Genomic DNA, 18,236 nt, shown 5'->3' on the forward strand with positions numbered 1-18,236 from the left:
AAATATTTCATTTTCTAACTACCTCTCTGCTCTCGCTTAATATGAAAAACAGTCACAATTTGAAACATACAGCCTTGCGCTTTGGTATGTACAAATGATAATATGTTGTAATAAAGCTGTGAAAATTGCATAGAGATCGGACTAAAAGCTCCAAAGTTAAAACGGAATGCATTGTCCATTTTAAAGGAGTTTCAAAGGAAATATAATTCCAAAGGAATTTCTTAGGGTATCTAGCAGTTGGTCACTTGGGGACTATACAGCTCAGTTACACGCTAGTTTTTGTTGCGCTTGTTTTCACGGCAAGTTTTCCATGCCACGCTTGTAGGGCTGCCCCGGGCGCGGTTAACTGGCGGACTCTGAACGCTGCAACCGCAACCAGCTGCCGATATCGGATCTGATTTATAGACGCGCGCTCCGTTTGCCGGCTTGTTGTCAATTTGTTGAAATATTTATTTACAATTTTCACAATTGCCAATTGGCATTTGTTGGCCCACTTTTACTCGACTTGGAGCTGCGAGCTCCGCAGCTGCCACAAATAAGCGTCTAATTTAAATAGTTGCCGCCCGAAAGTATGCTACGGCTTTTGGGGTTTACGTCTAGCTGAGACACAAGCCCGCGCCCACTAATTAGGCGACACTTTCGTCTGCTGCATGCGATATTTGTTTGAGCAACGCGAAAATCAACAACGTTGCAAGTTCTCGTTGTTGTTGCAAGTTCTTGTTGTTGTTGCGTGTTGGGTTGTTTTGTTTGCCCGCCGCCGCATGAGCTCTTAATTAGCCCGCAATGAGTTGCCGATATGCGATTTGTAAGTACATATTTTGTGTTCTTTTCGCTGACATAACAGTTTTTTTGGCCTGTCTAATTACAGCCCCATTGTGGCCCAGTTTTTGCGTAATGTGAAGCTTCTTCTAATTGCAATTCGAACAATTTTCTAATGATGACAGGTCCGGGCCACAAAACAGATAATGAGCCATTTGACTGGGCCCCGTTAATTTGTGGGTTCGGGTGGCAGGTAGGCGGCAGGTGGGCTGCAGGTGGCAAAGACAAAGTTCAACAATTATCTGACATGTGCGGAAAATTAGATGGGCGCGTTAACTGATCTGTTGGCGTTGCCCTGTTAACTGCCACAATTAAATTCAATGCTGCAGCGACCCACATCCCACAAGGCGATCCAATTGTGACCTCAAAGGTCCAAAGAGCCCGATAAATTTTGTCATCGATAACAATCTCGATAATCACGCCGTGAAAATAGAAATTTTGTCCGATACTTGCTGTAACCGATAACAATCTCGATAATCATGTCCAAACATTCTGTCATCGAAAACAATATCGATAACTATGCCAAGAAAACAGTTTTTTTGTCCGATACATTCTGTCATCGAAAACAATATCGATAACATTGCCAAGAAAACAGTCATTTAGTCCGATAAGTTCTGTCATCGATAACAATCTATATAACCGTGCCAAGCAGTAGGCCTCAGGAGAATGATCAAGAGACGTTTTATGGGGCAACGAATCCAAAAAATCGTACAACAATTTGGAACTACACTGTCGAGCGTACACAGCCTACAGTTTGGATAAATAAATATATACATTAGTATATATATATATATCAAGAATTTCGAAATTTTCAACCTTTTTGTAAAAGTTCGAATACTATGCGAAACATGGTGATCGCTTACGAGGTGGAAAACAAGACAATTCCAAATTACATGAAGTACGTGCTGGGCGGTACGGCAGGCATGTTGGGCTCCTGTATTGTACAGCCGCTCGATTTGGTAAAGACCCGAATGCAAATATCAGGGGCGAGTGGCCAAAAGGAGTTTAGCAGCTCGTTCGATTGCATCGCCAAGGTATTCAAGTCCGAGGGCCTTTTGGCCTTCTACAATGGCCTCAGCGCCGGCTTGCTGCGACAGGCCACGTACACAACGGCCCGCATGGGCGTCTATCAGATGGAGATCGAATCCTATCGGAAGCATTTCGACAAGGCGCCAACAGTGTTGGCCAGCATGGCCATGGGAATATTTGCGGGCGCCTGCGGCGCCATGGTTGGCAATCCGGCAGAGGTGTCCCTCATTCGAATGATGTCCGATAATCGATTGCCGCCGGATCAGCGCCGAAATTATAAGAATGTCGGCGATGCAGTCGTTCGGATAATACGCGAGGAGGGCGTTTTTACGCTGTGGCGCGGCTGCATGCCGACTGTAGCACGCGCCATGGTCGTCAATATGGTCCAACTGGCCTCCTATTCGCAGTTCAAAGCCGCATTCAAGAAGCACATGGACGAGGGTTTGCCGCTTCACATTGTGGCCAGCATGTTCTCCGGACTGCTGACAACGATTGCCTCCATGCCGCTGGACATGGCCAAGACGCGCATACAGAACATGAAGGTGGTCGATGGCAAGGCCGAGTATAAGGGTGCCATCGATGTCATCCTGAAGGTAGTCAAGAATGAGGGTTTCCTTGCCCTGTGGAAGGGCTTTACACCCTATCTGGCACGCATTGGGCCACACACGGTGTTCTCATTTGTCTTCCTCGAGCAGCTCAACAAGGCCTACTACAAATACGTGCTCGGCTCGGAGAGCTCTGGACCGGGTCTGTAGCCAGAATGCGTTGGTTAAATCAGGTTAAAGCCAGCATGTGCAGAAGATAAACGCGTAGGCAAAATGTGTCAAATCGAAGCACTCGCGTATATATATTTATAAGTGCATAATCAGATTTTGTTATAGAAGGGTTATTTCTAAATCGCTTGATTATCTGTGTACAGTTCAAAATTTACATTAAATGATCGGTTGTAATCGATTACATCATCGTTTCATGCATCTGCAGTACAATTCCGATAGATTTTGTATGCTTTTCAGGCCCCTGCTGTTTCCTACATTCCTGCATTAGCTGTATTTGATCGATATATTTCCTATTTATTATTGGTAATGAGTTGATCACAATTTTAAACTCATTTAGAGTAGCATTTTGTAATCGCACGCGCTAGGAGTGATCGATAGTTTCTAGCTGATCAGCCTCATCGCATGTTATAAGTTTTATCGACATTTTTCCAATTTATGCCTGATCGAAATTCTTCTTCTTGGTTTGATTATGATCTTATTTTCATGTCTTCATATCTGCGGCTTGTGAGAACTGGCTTTTTTTTTATGTTATCGCATGCGATAAAAATGTAAGCGATTAACTTATTTATTTATTTATCTTAAGCAACGTCATCGATCGATTTTAATGGCTTTTGGTCTGGGGTATTTGCTAGTCGAGTAATCTCGAATAGAATTTGTATTCCTCCCATTTGTCGCATTAGTTATATTTTATCGTTAGTTATGATATACCAATAGTCGAAAATCATATACAAATCTATTTGATTGTTTAAGATTTATAAGATATTTGAGATATTTCATAAGGATAACCTATAATCTGTATCTGGACTTGACTGTGGAAGCTCGGAGTTTTCTTTTGGTATTTCCTATTCTATAATTAAATTCAGCTAAAGAGATTTAACACAATAGTTCCCAGCTTAAATTTTCCATAAGCTGAGTTACCTGTGCTCTAGCGTATTTTCCATTTGCGATCAACTTGTGTCGCATGCGAGTTGTGTCAGTTATCGCATGCGATATAGCAACTTTTATCGGCACACAGACAGACGCATTTCTCTCTTGAAGCTCTCGCTCGGCTCGGAGCGAGTGTGGAACGAGTATGCGAGGTCTTATCAGTCGGGCAATTGGATTCCAGTCAGTTGGGCTTGTGCAGCTCGATCGTGCGGTTCGGTTTTGGGCACAGTTTGCCGTGTGGCGCCTCGCAAGGAGATTCCTGTGTATAGCTAAATTGATGCCACTTAAGTCGTGGGTCATCAGGTTTTTTGTGATCTTCAAGTGAGCTGCAGCTCAAGCGACGCGGAAGTGTTAATTTAAAGTCTAAATACGCGGCATAAATCAGTGTTTGGATTCGTGAAGCCCAACCAAGTGCCAGCTATACATACAAAAGATATACGTATATATGTATATATCTATATCTGGAGCTGAATCTCTGCCTACAAAAGTGTCTCTCTATCTATCTTTGCCCATCTGTGTGCCAGTGTGTCATAATTGTAATTCATAAATTAATAATTAAGTGCTTCTTAATTTATGGCCAGCAGCAGATAGCTTGTAAATTGTAAAAATTTCTGTAACGATCTTCAACGGATATCAGCAACAGCCGCGACGGGCCTCTGACCAAAGGTACGTTTCCCGCTCGCTTTCCACAATCTCAAGTTTGAATTATGGCAGCTACTTGACTAGATTAATTGATTAGCCCCGGCCAACGATTGCTCATGCCTGAGCACACAGATCAATTGATTGATTGGGTGGGTTTTTAGTGTTGCGCCCATAAAGTTGAATGACTCGGGCGGCTTTATAATATATATATTTAGTATGCTATACAATGTGAATTATTGCACTGTAAAATTCATATTTAAATATAAATGTATATTGATTATATAATTTAAATTTGCTTCGCTTCGTGTTTATCTAATTGTTATACCCTCAACCTGAGGGGTATATAAGTTGGTTGCAAATGTATGCAACGGGCTGTTGGAGACAGCTACGAGCTCATCAAGCTTGATGCACTTTTGCTGAAGGCCAAGTCGATCAGATCTCGTGCGTCTCTCTGTCGCGTTGATATTGGCAACTTTAAGAGCTGGCGACCTCCTCCATGTCAAATCCAACTTAAATTTAATTTTAAATGAACGGTCACAAGCCCCATTTCTATAAAATCGGTTTTTGTGATTTTTTTTGTAGATTTCGAAAACTACAAAAGTTCAGCTTTTGAGCTTCTGAACTGTCGAATGTAAATTCTCCTATACTAGACGCAGCAGAAGCTGGTCATCTTTACTTTAATATCTCCTTCCATTTTCATAATAACGATAAATATCGATTTTCACACTTGGTTTTTTAAGCCTAAGTCGAAGATCTTAAGAGCTAGAGACACCTAACTAGTCATGTAGACTCTTGTGTGTATACAGAGATCCAGAATAGTTTCCTGTATGCACACAAATGACTGTCATATTTAGGCTCTGAAAATTGTATAAAGATGGTTCAAGAAACATAATCCGGAACGTGCTTTTTATAGAGTAGGCGGAGGTTAAGAAGAAAAGAAGCACCGCTCCTATGTAGACTGCACAGCAAAATTTAAATATTTGTAACTGAGCAGCTCACTGCTGCCTGCAGAGTATCACCCAGTTGATCACTCCCGCATTATTATTTGCTTTTTAGCTGTGAGAACGCAACTGGCATCAGAAATAAACTCACAACAAACTGACAAATGCAGCTTCCTCGGTCAAAATCCCCCCTCAACGACACATGTCGAACGCCTGCTGGCCCGACACTTCGATTAACATTCAGCTTTGCTCTCCCCTACCTCCGTCCCGGCCTAATTGCTGGCTGTCAGGTGGAAAGAACAGCAACAAAAACACTGGGAAAACCGTTGGCTAGAGAGCTGCGAGGCGGACAACAATTAGATATTTACTTATACTATTTGCCAGCTGCTGATAATGAGAAAAGCTCTGTCAATGACGCCTAGAACACTGGGGACTATTTGTCCACAGATAATGCCTTAGATTAGAAGAAGAGCCGACAACGAAATGCACGCAAATTTACTTTGCCCCAGTTCTCTAATACCCCATTCGCTGCTTAGGTACACAGACAAAAAAAGTTCTGGCTTGCTTTTGAATTTGAGTAGATTTTTAATTATATCAAAAAGTCATTTAACATTTGTAAGCTTGTTTTTTGCCTGATTCACAATTGCGATGCTCTTCGTTTTAATTGTAATGGATCGTCCTCCTCCCTCGCTTTCTCACTCTCCTAATTTTAATGAATTCTCTCCCTCCCTTTACCTTAATTCACATAGAAAGTGAACTTTTATTGCACTTTACGTTAATTTTCGCTTAGAATTCTCGACTAGTTTAAGCTTCGACATGCAGAATTGCTAGTATTCAGATAAATTTTCTGCTCAATTTTTACCTCAACTTTTTTATTTTGTTGCTTATTGGTTATTATTTATAAGAAAATTAATTTAAATGTACTGACATTTATTGTTATTTGTACTTATCAGCTTTAATTGTAGTATTTGAGCACAGTTCATATTTATAAAAAGGCAGCCGCCTTAAAGCCACAAATCTATCCAATATTTACTCATTATATCAGAGAAAAGCTTTTCAGCAATAAAAAACACTCTTGCAGACATTTAATCTTCTTTATGATTCTGTGTTAAACAATATTTGATTTTAAGAGTAATCGAAAGCATAAATTTATTGAATTGTTTTTAATTGTTCCTTTAGACAAAAATATTCACTAAATTCAGAATGAATTTAATCTTTAGTTACGGCATTTGTCAGTCGTTCAGCTGTGCTTACCTTCTGCCGCTCACTTGTTTGTTATGGCAATTAAAAATTAGTTGTTTGCATATGACTTATAATGAGAATATACAGCTCTAGAGTTGGCAACCAAATTTGGCCACGATCTGTGCTAGGTTTCAGTATCAGAGTCTGTGCGTCTGTTGTTGCTATCAGCTGACTCGATTAAATGGTTCGGGGTAAACAAGAGAATTGCTACAACAATTGTCCACGTGTTGTGGGTGTGTGTGTACGTATTCGCCCAGCTGGTCAACTGGGCCTGAAAGAAATGCTGATGACCTCGCGGACAGTTACAAAAGCTCGCAGAGAAGAATCATCACAATATGTGTATGAAAATCTCATCAAAGGTAGTCATGCGGAAGCCATGAGTTTTCTGAGCGTAACCCAGGAATAGCTGAATTAGAAGACGGCATTGCTGACATGTCATACAGACTGTCTTGCAGGACACTTTGCATGACAAGTCTTCAAGCAAATTATGCATGATGCGTGCAATATGTAAATATCGAAAGCCATTATTAAATAAAATGTCACTTCTTCGACACATTTATATTGAATAATTAACCAAATTCCATTTTGAAATGCGGCAAAGCATTTAATTTGGCAATTGCCAAATGAAATTTTAATTAAATTGATATGCAGCTGTGCATCACTTACATTTGGTTATTGCCTTAGTCCCAATTGCCTGCAGTTATTTTATTAATTAAGTGAATTCATGAGTATTTACAGCATTTGACACACTTTCCACGTCGGGCTGATGTTTACACACTTTAAACAAACGATGAAGTCTTTTTGTTTTGATAATCGGCTATAGCTACTAATTAGCTGAGCTGTCTGTGCATTCGTTTGTCAACAAAATAATTGTTTAACAACAAATGCACCAATAATAATACTAATAATAACAATAATAATAACAACAATCAGCTGGCCGCGTGCTATTTACTGATTATTCAAATATAATGGCAAATCAAGATGGGCGCAGCAAAAAAAAAGTGGAATAAAAATCCAATTAAATTACAAACGCACGATATATTTTTGTGTGATGTGAACCCCCCCTAATTGAGTTAACGATGGGTTAGAGCATTTAACAAGCCGTCAATTGGCAGGGCAAACCGAAAAAATAAGTCAACAACCTGGCCAAAATAGCCATAAAATGTGTTCGATCAAAGCTTTGCTGATACGTAATTACTGCAATGCTCAACGTGCAGATACCCTCGTTGCAAAGATTACAGCAAAACTGAGAATTTGTTTTGAACCATGTCGGTTCAAACTCAAGAAAACTTCAAGAAAGAGAACATTTTTATCTTAACCAGGCCAAGAACTTAATTTATAGCAAGTTCTACAAACTAAGACTCGTAGCACGCGCATCTTTTTTTTGGGTACTAGGTATCTGCAAGTCGAGCAAGCTAATTGCCTTAGCAATGCGTTTTGTAAAATATATATTTTTTAAGACTGACAGAGAAAAATGAAACGTACGTGATCTCAGCTCAGATGCTGACAGTCTGTCTACTGTCTGTTGTTGTTTTTGCTTTTGTTGTTGTTCTGATTGTTGTTGCTGTACGCAAATGCAATTCACAACTGGTTTAATGGACGCCTATTTCGTAGTTGCCTTCGCCGACAGCGTCTGTTTCAGTCAGCGCTTTGCGGTTTGGTCACATGACAAAAGACAACGTAAAATCAAATTTATAAAGCTATGCAATAAAATATTTTAGTACAAAAAAAAAACTCGCATTAAATGCAATTAACTAATAACAATAAGAGAAAGTGCGCTCTAGTCGCAAGTGCTCGATTGGGAGATACCCTAAGCTGCCTTTATAATTATTCAAGCTTTCTTCTATAGATAGATACACTATGTGACATAAAGACATGCACGAACTTTTTGCAATGGCTGCTCTTCTTCTTTCTTTAGTCCCAACCCAACTTAGTGCAATGCACTCTTGATTAGCTCGCGTGTTTATGGTCCGAATTTGATTAAATTTTCAGGGAATGAATATGGCATACAAGACTTTATGCATCTCAAATCCCAAGGGTCTACCTTAAATCTTTATGGGAAATGGGGGAAGTTATACGTAAAATGAAATATTTTAAATTTGTATATACTCAGCTAAGTGCTAAACACAAAGTTTGATTTGTCTAGCTTTCATAATATTCAAGTTATACCTAAAAAACCATATCCAAAAATCGATATTTATTTATTATACCAAGAATAATCACGTTCTGCGTGAGTTACTCTCGATAGATGAAAATTCAGGTTTTATGATTTCCAAAATAGGCCCATTGCCAGAGGCAGTCAGAAAAACTTGACTATATTATCACTATATCATATATCACGTCATGCTGATCAAGAATATATATGACTCGAGTGGCGACTACTCGAAGCTTCCTTCTGTTTGCAAAAACATTAAACCCTTTTGCCCATTTTCAACGACTTCTGGGTATAAGAAAACATAAAATACAATCAACTAATCGCATTTATAATAATGAATAACATTAATAACAATAAAATCTTAAAGTCAATTAAACAGCAACAAAAAAAGATGCCAAACGGACGAGTCATAAATGAGCTTTAATGTCGCATGGCGATGCGTAGATGCAGCTTTGCTCTTATTGGGTTGGGGCACGCAAGCCGACCAGGGTCAAAGGTCAAGCGTCAAGCGTCAAGTTGGGGCTTAAGCGACGCGCCGCCATGTCACATGGTTTACAGTTACGCGCTAGAGCAACAAATTGACGAGCAATTTGTTTTGTTATTTTGCCCCGATTTGCACACAGATAAGCTAAACATCAGCATCATCGTCGATGTCGACGGCGACTGCGACGTCAACGTCGCATCTTTCAGATACAGATACACGATTATCATTGCCAGATGCGTGTGCTCGTGCATGGCCACAAATTGTCTACAGCTGCGAAGCTGCAATTTTCGAATTAAGACAATTGCGCCATGAATTACAAAAGTTCCGACTAAGAACCGCAGCTGACACCACGCCCAACCCATCCCGCACGCCCCCTCGCTCCACCTCAAACCGACCCCGTACTAGCCAAAAGAAATTCTCGTCTGGGTAGCGCAAATCAATGTAATGCAAATTCGCATCTTTTCTTTTGTTTTTTTGCTACGCTTTGCCCAAAAAATAAATTGAATTTTCAATGAGCTACACGGAGAGAAAAAATAGGATTACAACCAGCCCGAGCAAATGTCATCAAATATTTACATAAGACTCCGAAGCCAGTGGCAAATAAATCACAAGAGCGGGGCGTTGAGCGACGAGTAGTTACTCTTCCTTGTTAGAGCATCAGATTGAGTGCGTATCAACACGTTAACATTGTTAACGTTATGTTAACACTATCGATTGATTGATTGAAAGACTAATTGACTTCGACAGTAGAGAGTGATAGGTTGACTGATGCATTGACTGATCGAGCATTGATGCACAACTTAATCCATAAAGCAAGAAAAATTAAATTTATATTGTAAAGACTAAATATAGCATATTTGATTGACTGACTGTCAGATACGTGCAGTACATACCCAATCAGTCGATTGATTGATTGATGCACAGCCTAAGCCGTAAAAGCTATTAGGTTGAATTTTATGCAATACTCACTTGTGGTGATGTAAGATGAGGTTTCTGTGTGAAGTTCACCTGAAATTGAAAATTGATTGCATTAAATTATATTATTTATTCTTCGAATTTCGACAAAACAATGAGTACTTGTTTTATAGAGTTTCGAATAGACAAACAAATATAAAGTAATCTGGAGGGTTGACATATTTAGCACAAATTTCAGAATTTGAAGGAAAGTGAATCAATATTTTCTTTAGCAAATAATTAGAAAGTATGTATAATTTTGATAAATGTAAACATAGGTTTTTTCTTAGATGGAATTGGGACAAATTATTATTAGCGAATTCTGAGATGCTTACGCCAGGTAATTACCTGCAGTATCTATATTTAAATCAGTTTATTAAACATATGAAATAAGCTGTTTGCGTCGACGAAATCCTATTTGATGAATATACTTGCACTTGATTTAAATGCATTTTTATCTTAATACAACTCAAGCCAGAGTACTCTTTAAATGCATATATATGCACTTCTTTATGCATATAAATATCTCTTAGGAAGCGCTGGCTCGCTGTCTCAGGCTTTGGCTCAGCCGAGCGGCATATCGGTGGCAATTTTCCAATTGACGCCTATTACGGTTAATCGTAGCACTGACCCAAGTCCAGACGAACCTAAACTAATAATGTGCACAGTTTAATGGCTAAGCCGCAGCAAATCGCCAGCCCGACCAAGCCCCAGAACCAAGCCGGGCTACAATAACACCCCGAGTAGCTCGAGTGAGTCTCTATTTGTGTGCGTGTGTGTGTGTGTGTGTGTGTGTGTGTGTGTGTGTGTGTGTGTGTGTGTGTGTGTGTGTGTGTGTGTGTGTGTGTGTGTGTGCGTGTGTGTGTGTGTGTGTGGAGACCACTACAAGACCACAGAACAGCGTTGTCTCCATGCATGTAGATGGGCATGGGCATGGGCATTGTGGGCGTGGTTGTGAGGAGTGTGCGTGACGCCACAATGTTGTTGTTGTTATTGTTGCTGTTGTAGCTATTGTGACTGCTTAGCACGCTAACTAGCTGCGTCGCTGTCGCCGCTGGCGTCGCTGCCACCGCCGCTGCGTAGCTTTAAGCTAAACATTTGCTGGGGCCTTAGTCGCGCCGCGTAGTTCAAAGCAAGTGGATTAAATGCAGAAAACCTAAAAAAAACCGGGGAAAGTCTGTGTGAAAGTCTGCAGTGAAAGCGCCGGACTCGTTAAGCTCGGACAAGCAATTAGCACTAAAAGGTTCAATGCCGCCTCAAAGGATTCAATGAGGGGCAGCTTGAGCCGCTGCAGACATTGCGCATACGACACGTTGGCCAGCCGCCCGCCCACATTCCCCAAGCGGGTTGCTGCTCACTCGTTTAATTAAGCGACACTGCGGCTTTTATATGGGCAGCAGGACTCTGTGTCCTGTGCCGAAAAAAAAAAGAGCACCAGAGAAAAACAACATTGACTGCGCCTCAATTGTGTCTGATTTCCCAGGCAAATGTAAGCCTCGACTTTACTTTTGTTTGGGCTGTGCGTTTCGTTTGTGTTTCGTGACTTGAGTAAAGGCAAAAGTTGATTCATCAGCCGCAGGATACACACACACACACACATACTATCCGCACACACACACCCGCTGCGTCAGCAGAAAATAAAATAGTGAAAATATAAAACGCAATACTATTGCAACCGCATATCCTTGAAGCTCGCACAGGCACATGCCAGAGCGTGTGCACACTTTGACCTCATTTTGGGCAAACGTTTTGCCTGACCCCCCCTATACCTCACCCATCCCGCCAAGGACCGCCTCTTTATACACTGAACCCATTGAAAAAAATGGGCAAAAGAGGGTATAAAGGTTTTGCGCAAATGCACGTAACAGACGGAAGGAGATATCGCCGAAGTATATATATATATATATACATATTCCTGATCAGCATCAGCAGCCGTATCTGTCTGTTGAAAGCGCGTTAATCTCGGAAAAAATTGAAGAATCTAAAGTGCAAATGTGGACCTTGTTAGTGTACGAAACTAACAATTTAATTTCTAGTGAACGATAACTCGTAATCTTACAAAAACGTTTATAGGGCCTAAAGACTCCAAACTCGCCCTGTTTACTCTCGTTTGGGAAATGCAGATCCAGAATATTGCACTTCTCTGATAACTAAGTTTTATAAAAAACGAGCTTTGGTATAAATGCTGTGAAATCTTCATAAGAATCGTACAATGAGCAACAAAATTATTCAAGGCAGGATCTGTCTGGGGTTAGAAGATGCTCAGTTACGTTACTTGAAACGTCAGCCTGAAGCTGAACAAGTGTACTTCCTAGTCGGGCACTCCCCACTAGAGCACTCCAAATTGTTTTGAGTGTGTATCGTTCTGCGTGTTCGACAACTACGTGTGTGTTTGCACAAGTTTCCTTTTTTGTGTGGCGATATAATGATTTAAGAGTGTTAGTGTGTTAAGCACACACACGCACACACACACAGACTCGTATGTATTATCGCTGAAGCACAGGAAGTGACTTAAATCAATAAGCTGGCATATCATCAGTTAAACAGTTAAACAGGATAACGAACGCGGCGCGCAACCCAATTTGCAATCTATTGAAATTAAACTCGTTTGGGTTTTTTTTTTTTTTTTGTTTTTTTTGCGCCACTTTAATTTGTATAAATTGCAAGTAATTAAGCCATTTGCAGTCAGTTAATAAAAATAAATATAAATATATGCAAGAATTAACAACATTTGCAATTAAATTAACATATTTATTTGCAAAAGTGCGTGGCAGTTATTGAGAATTCTATTTAAAAAAGGGCTTAAAATTAACGAGCAAAAAATTAAGTGAAAACTGAAAATTAAAACGGAATTTCGTATTCGATGTGTTTTAAATAGAATTAGCTGCAAAATAATAATATATTATTCTAAATGTTAATTTCAGCTAATAAACATAATATATGTGTGTCTATTACTTAAACCCAAACTATTTTAATAGGATAAAAGCAAAACAAACGCCAAAAGTGAAACCGAATGCAAATGTTTTCAATAATAATAAAAAAAAATGTAAATATGCTCAATTAATACATATTTTGCCAGCCATGCTGAGTGCATAAATTAAATATATATGGCAGGAGTAAATGGATATTTGATGCATGCAGAAAAGTGAATGCCCTAAAGGAAATTTTTGTGGGGAAAATAAAGTGAATGAATAAAGTGTTTGTTGTGTTTTGTGAAGATATCTCGAAGAAAGCTAATTAAAAACTAATAAGAAATACAACTAATATAACAGCTAAAATCCCTTTGCATCGAAGTCTTCTATATGATATATAATTTCGATCTTCAACAAGTGAATAGCATGCTAGAGCTCGTAAGTGTTTACATTTGGCTTATATATATATTCTATAACACGAGAGTGTTTGTATGAGAAAGGTAATTCTTGACCAATCTTTTCTGATATAGTACTCCGATCTGGCAAGTTTCGATATATATGCACGTCTGTAACAGAAAGTCGAACGGAAGTTTCTGAAAGATTTCCAAGCTCAGATAGATTTTTAAAACTATATACAGATAATCGAACCAATACTTTATGCTCGTTTTAACTCATTAAAAGGGCATTAAAAAGCCACAATTATAAGAGCCTCTTAAAAAACGTTTATAAGGTACTTTAAGATAGTTTGCCAGCTTCAAATAAGCAACAAATTTAATTTCATAAAGTTAAAGCAAATAAAATTCAAATGAAATGAATATTTGTTATTGTACAATGCAGCTCAAATTTTACAGTGCATAAACAAATACCATAGTTATATTAAGAAGCAAAAACAAATATATAAAGATACAATTTAGGAAATAAGCAAGAGCGAGAGTGAGAGAGAGGAAGAGAGAGAGAGAGAAAAAGAGCGATAGAAAAGTGAAGTGCAATTACAAATTGCTTTTTAATTATTGTAAGACTCTATGTGTCCTGTGTGTGTGAGTGTGTGTAAACATGGTATGAGTGCCTAAACACACACTTGTGCATACAGAAGCACATACACACGCATACACATATACATATGTATGTGTTTATATATGCACACATACATAAATTGAAAGCGGCAAGCAACAGGGGCCCAGTCCAATGGCCAAGTTTGAAAGGCAACACGCTGCCGGCGAGGCGAAGGCAAATGTTCTGCAAGTTATTAATGCTAATAACTATATAAAATGAGAGAAGAAATTACCCAGCGTTTGCTCGGGTAACAAAATTGTGACTATGATGCGAGATAAACACACTTACTTTATATATAAAAAAATTATGTTGCCACCGCGGAAGCTTGATATTATTATTATCCAGCGACATTGAAGTCGAAGGGATAATGTAGTAAATGCCAGGGGTAAGAAAATTGTGTCTATATTGCGCGGGAGCCCGATCTCTAAACTTCCTGGTCGACACAGCTCAGTCAGCCAGTTAGGACAAACTCTCTAATATATCTATAGCTATATATAAAATGCAAGCCACATCAACCATACCCAGTCAATGGGCAATTTATGAGATGACGCGCACTGCCAGCCCGGCAAGGCAAATGTTCTGCAATTATTTATGCCTATATTATATATACACACATATATATTTATAATAGCCATAATAAAGTCAGTTAGCTGCATTTAAATGCCAGGCATGCCGGCCACATTAAAAAGTGCTCAGCTGAATTTGCATAAAACGTACCCGATGCCAAGGGCGGCGAGGAAGCGGGGGTAGCTGCCGTCTGGGCCGTTGCACTCGTCTGTCAGCCGGCAAAATGGGCAAACAAACAACTTCATTACAAAGTATGTAGTGCAAGTAAGCAAATTAAACAATAATTATTTATGCAATAACAAATGAATGCGCAAACATGTTCCATATGCGGAGCTGGGGCAAAACGACAGCCGCAGACAGAATGCACAAAGTCGAGCTCAGCGAGCCGTGTAAATAACGTTTAATATTCTAAGCGCCAAATGTTGGGCGTGTGTGTATGCCTGGTTGTGTGTGTGTGTGTGTGTGTGTGTGTGTTGTGTGTGTTGCTGTGACTGTAACTTGCATTAAACTTTTGGCAAAAGTCAAGCACTAATTGTTTAATTTAATGGAATAGTTTTTGACTTTGAGGGCGGCGGCAAACATTAATGCTATTAAATCATTTTTTAAGTGCTTGAAAATCATTTAATTTATTTATGCAAATTTTGCGCACAGTAAGGCTTGACTAAGCGGTATTAGTCATACTGAAAAATGTGCCCAATATACTTCTAACCTAAGACTTACAGCTCCAAGTTACCAATTTGTAGAGAGCACTAATAAATTTAATATGCGAACTACAGTAAATACTGTGTTCGGCGGACAGTGACTGTCGGGTAGTTTTTGTCCGCTCCAGACACATATTTGCCAAAAAGCGCTTGGAGAGATATTGGAGAGGTATGGCCTGTTACCTGTGAGCTGTGAGCTAGTCCCAATTGACAAGTACTCTGGCACTCATATGTTCCTTGCTAACAAAACCTTGGAACCAGATAAGTTCTCATACATAAGGTGACAAATAATATATGAGGTTTGCTAAAAATAGTTAGTTATTTTTTAGGGCCTATGAAGAATTATAGCTTTCAATTATACTTAGATAATCTGTGAACCAGTCTGAGCTAGTTTCATAATGATTATTAAGGTAAGCTCTAAGCTCTTATATATCTAGCTGAAAGTATGCTAAGTGAATGATTGTAAATTGAGTAACAAATTTATATGTGCAATAGAAACTCTTAAATTTAGGTTCCGAATTGCCAAACACACTTTGTCAAGTCTGTACACTAGTTCAGTGTAAGTTATTTGACAGCTATCGAAACTAAGAGTCTCTGAACTAGTTCCAAATGTGCTGTAAAAGTAGTTCATAATGTTTCAAAGTCAATGTCTTGACAGTTATCGAACTTGAGGGTCGGCAATAAAATATATTGGCCTTAAATAAATTACACACTGCTAAAAATCCACCTTAGGCAATACACACTGTTGCTCCATATTAATGCCTAACGTTGTATGTAAACGAAATGCCTGCAGCGATCAGCTCGTATGTCTTGCCGGCAAACCCCACTGCCCTCTTCAGACTCCCACACAGCTAGCCTCGCTTTTTATGCGTTCATTCATGCAGCGTGACTTCTATTATAGCGCGCACACACTCGCACATATGGGTTGTATGTGTGTGTGTGTGTGAGTGTGTTGCATGACTTCACGCTGCTGATGCCATTTGCTAACAACAACTGGCGCCGCTTTCAACGTCACTTAATATACAAATTTCAGTAAATATTTATGCACACACACAGACAGCAAAGCGTAGCTGCAATTTCCCTTAGAGATGTCAGAGCCAAGCGAGAGTCTTTGCTTCGTGCTGCTCCTCCACAACAATTCGTTCAATTTCAAGCAATCAAGTTATTTTAATTCATTACGCTTACGCGGGCAACACTTTGGAGACATGCACAACAGCAACAACAACAACGGCAGAAACATAATGCCAGGCCACGCTCCTTGCGCCCAGTTGGAGGGCAAGTGCATGTGCATTTTGCCCGACACCAAGGCGTTTGTTGTGTGTGTGTGTGCGTGTCTTATTTGCATGTGTTTATATTACATTCACACACAAATACACGCTCATACACACACATTCACTAGCAAAATGTCAGACATCTGTCATTTAATTTAATTTGACTTCACTTGCTTTCATTTGTTCGCCTTCGCCTTTGCGCTTCGTTTTCCTTTGCCTTTTCTCCTACAACACTTTGCAATACACCCCCCCCCTCCCCGCCGCTCCACTTTCTCGTACACCCTCCCAACATATTGCACGACTTTTCCGCGCGGTTTTTTTTCCCACGCAAAGGCGTCAGCGCCTGCCTTAAAACGTGCAATTTAGCGGTGGGCGGGGCCCGCGTGCTGTTTCTGTTGTTATAGCTGTTATTACAGTAGTTGTTGTTGTTGTGTGTGTGTGTGTGAGACACACACGCGCATAATTTAAAACGTTTTTCGTAGTCAGTGGAAATGGAAAAACGAAAGGGTAAAGTTTTGCGACCACAAACTTCGTTTAATATTAGAATATATATATCTCTATATACAAAACTGTTTGTCATGAGAGACTGACTGACTGAATGAATGACTGACTGTTTAGTGATCAACTTCCACTGTTGTCATATTAGTGCTACCTTGGTGGAAATGGCGGTCACAGATTTGACGGGAACACTCAATTAATTTCCAAGAATCTATAAAAAAAAAAAAACATTTGGGGCGTATTTCACATTTTTCACTAAATAATCTAAATTAATTTCCCATTCCCATAAATCGGTCAAATCTTATCCGATTTTTTAAAAGGTTTGGATTTTTGTTCATGGTTTTCTTTTAATCTTGCATTTAAATCTGACTACATATGTTTTGGTCCAAAATTTTGGTTTCAAACTCTTGTTTAAAGATCTTTAAGAAAATTCAGTGTATACATACTATGAGAAAAGCCGGGATATATACCCGCTAATATCCTATATAGTTATATGATATAGTGACCATATTTGGATCTATGGCAGAACTGTAAAAGTGGTAAAAAGTGGTGCTAGTTCGAATTCCAGGACTATGCTTGTTTTCTGCATTGCAATTTCAAGAATTGTTGCACGGCTTTTTAAACGGTCCGTAGCTATAACTACTTGTGAAATATAATAAAGGAAATGTAGCAAAACCAAAGCATAGTCTTACCTACCGGTGCAAGGGAACTCTTATGACCAGACGATAAGCCAACTGCAGCAGCAAGTGCAGCAGGTAAACGCACCCCAAAGAATTGACCACGAAGTATCACGGGCGCGCTTTAAGGCAGGTAAAGGGTTCGTCCCACAGGCACCTGAACCGGGCATAGCATTTGCATCAGGTCAAAACTGCAAGCATATAAAGGGGCACGTCGCGAGGGAATCTTCACACATTCACCACACGATCGTCATGGAAGCAACAACTGCAAAGACCGCCTACGCTCTGTTCCTGCACCGCGCCGAGCTGCATCGTCGCCGCACACACTTTGCCAAGGTGTCACAGACGAAGATACAACTTACTAATCAGCTGATTGCCAAGGTGAAGCAGCGCATGGACTCCTGCAGCTACGAGGATCTACAGACCTTGGTGCGAGAGCAGCAGTTCAAGCGTTTGCTCGAGAAGAAGCTCCAGCATCGGGCCAAGCAGCTCAAGGCCCTGGTCAAACAGAACCGCAAGCTGAAGAGACTCCAGTAGAGAATTTTGGACTTTGCACTAGATAGAGACTGGACAGCAATGAATCATAGA

At 39.8% G+C, this 18,236-nt stretch overlaps 2 protein-coding genes across 2 annotated transcripts; both read left to right on the forward strand.

Annotated features, from left to right (window-relative positions):
- Positions 1 to 1,529: 1,529 nt before the first annotated feature.
- Positions 1,530 to 2,805, forward strand: LOC116650022 (mitochondrial 2-oxoglutarate/malate carrier protein-like). The gene has a single exon (XM_032433356.2). The coding sequence runs from the start codon at positions 1,659 to 1,661 to the stop codon at positions 2,601 to 2,603; it is 945 nt and encodes a 314-aa protein (XP_032289247.1). The 5' UTR covers positions 1,530 to 1,658; the 3' UTR covers positions 2,604 to 2,805.
- Positions 2,806 to 17,896: 15,091 nt separating this feature from the next.
- LOC6636607 (uncharacterized) lies at positions 17,897 to 18,218 on the forward strand. The gene has a single exon (XM_002060008.4). It carries the CDS (start codon positions 17,901 to 17,903, stop codon positions 18,183 to 18,185), a length of 285 nt encoding a protein of 94 aa, XP_002060044.1. The 5' UTR covers positions 17,897 to 17,900; the 3' UTR covers positions 18,186 to 18,218.
- Positions 18,219 to 18,236: the final 18 nt, after the last annotated feature.

Source organism: Drosophila virilis, unplaced genomic scaffold (assembly GCF_030788295.1).
Source record: "Drosophila virilis strain 15010-1051.87 unplaced genomic scaffold, Dvir_AGI_RSII-ME tig00000116, whole genome shotgun sequence".
In the NCBI taxonomy this organism is placed as follows: Eukaryota; Metazoa; Arthropoda; class Insecta; order Diptera; family Drosophilidae; genus Drosophila; species Drosophila virilis.

Excerpts from the sequence above, each read along its gene's own strand:
- LOC116650022 (XM_032433356.2), top strand. The coding sequence starts at position 1,659 with ATGCGAAACATGGTGATCGCTTACGAGGTGGAAAACAAGACAATTCCA.
- LOC6636607 (XM_002060008.4), top strand. The coding sequence starts at position 17,901 with ATGGAAGCAACAACTGCAAAGACCGCCTACGCTCTGTTCCTGCACCGC.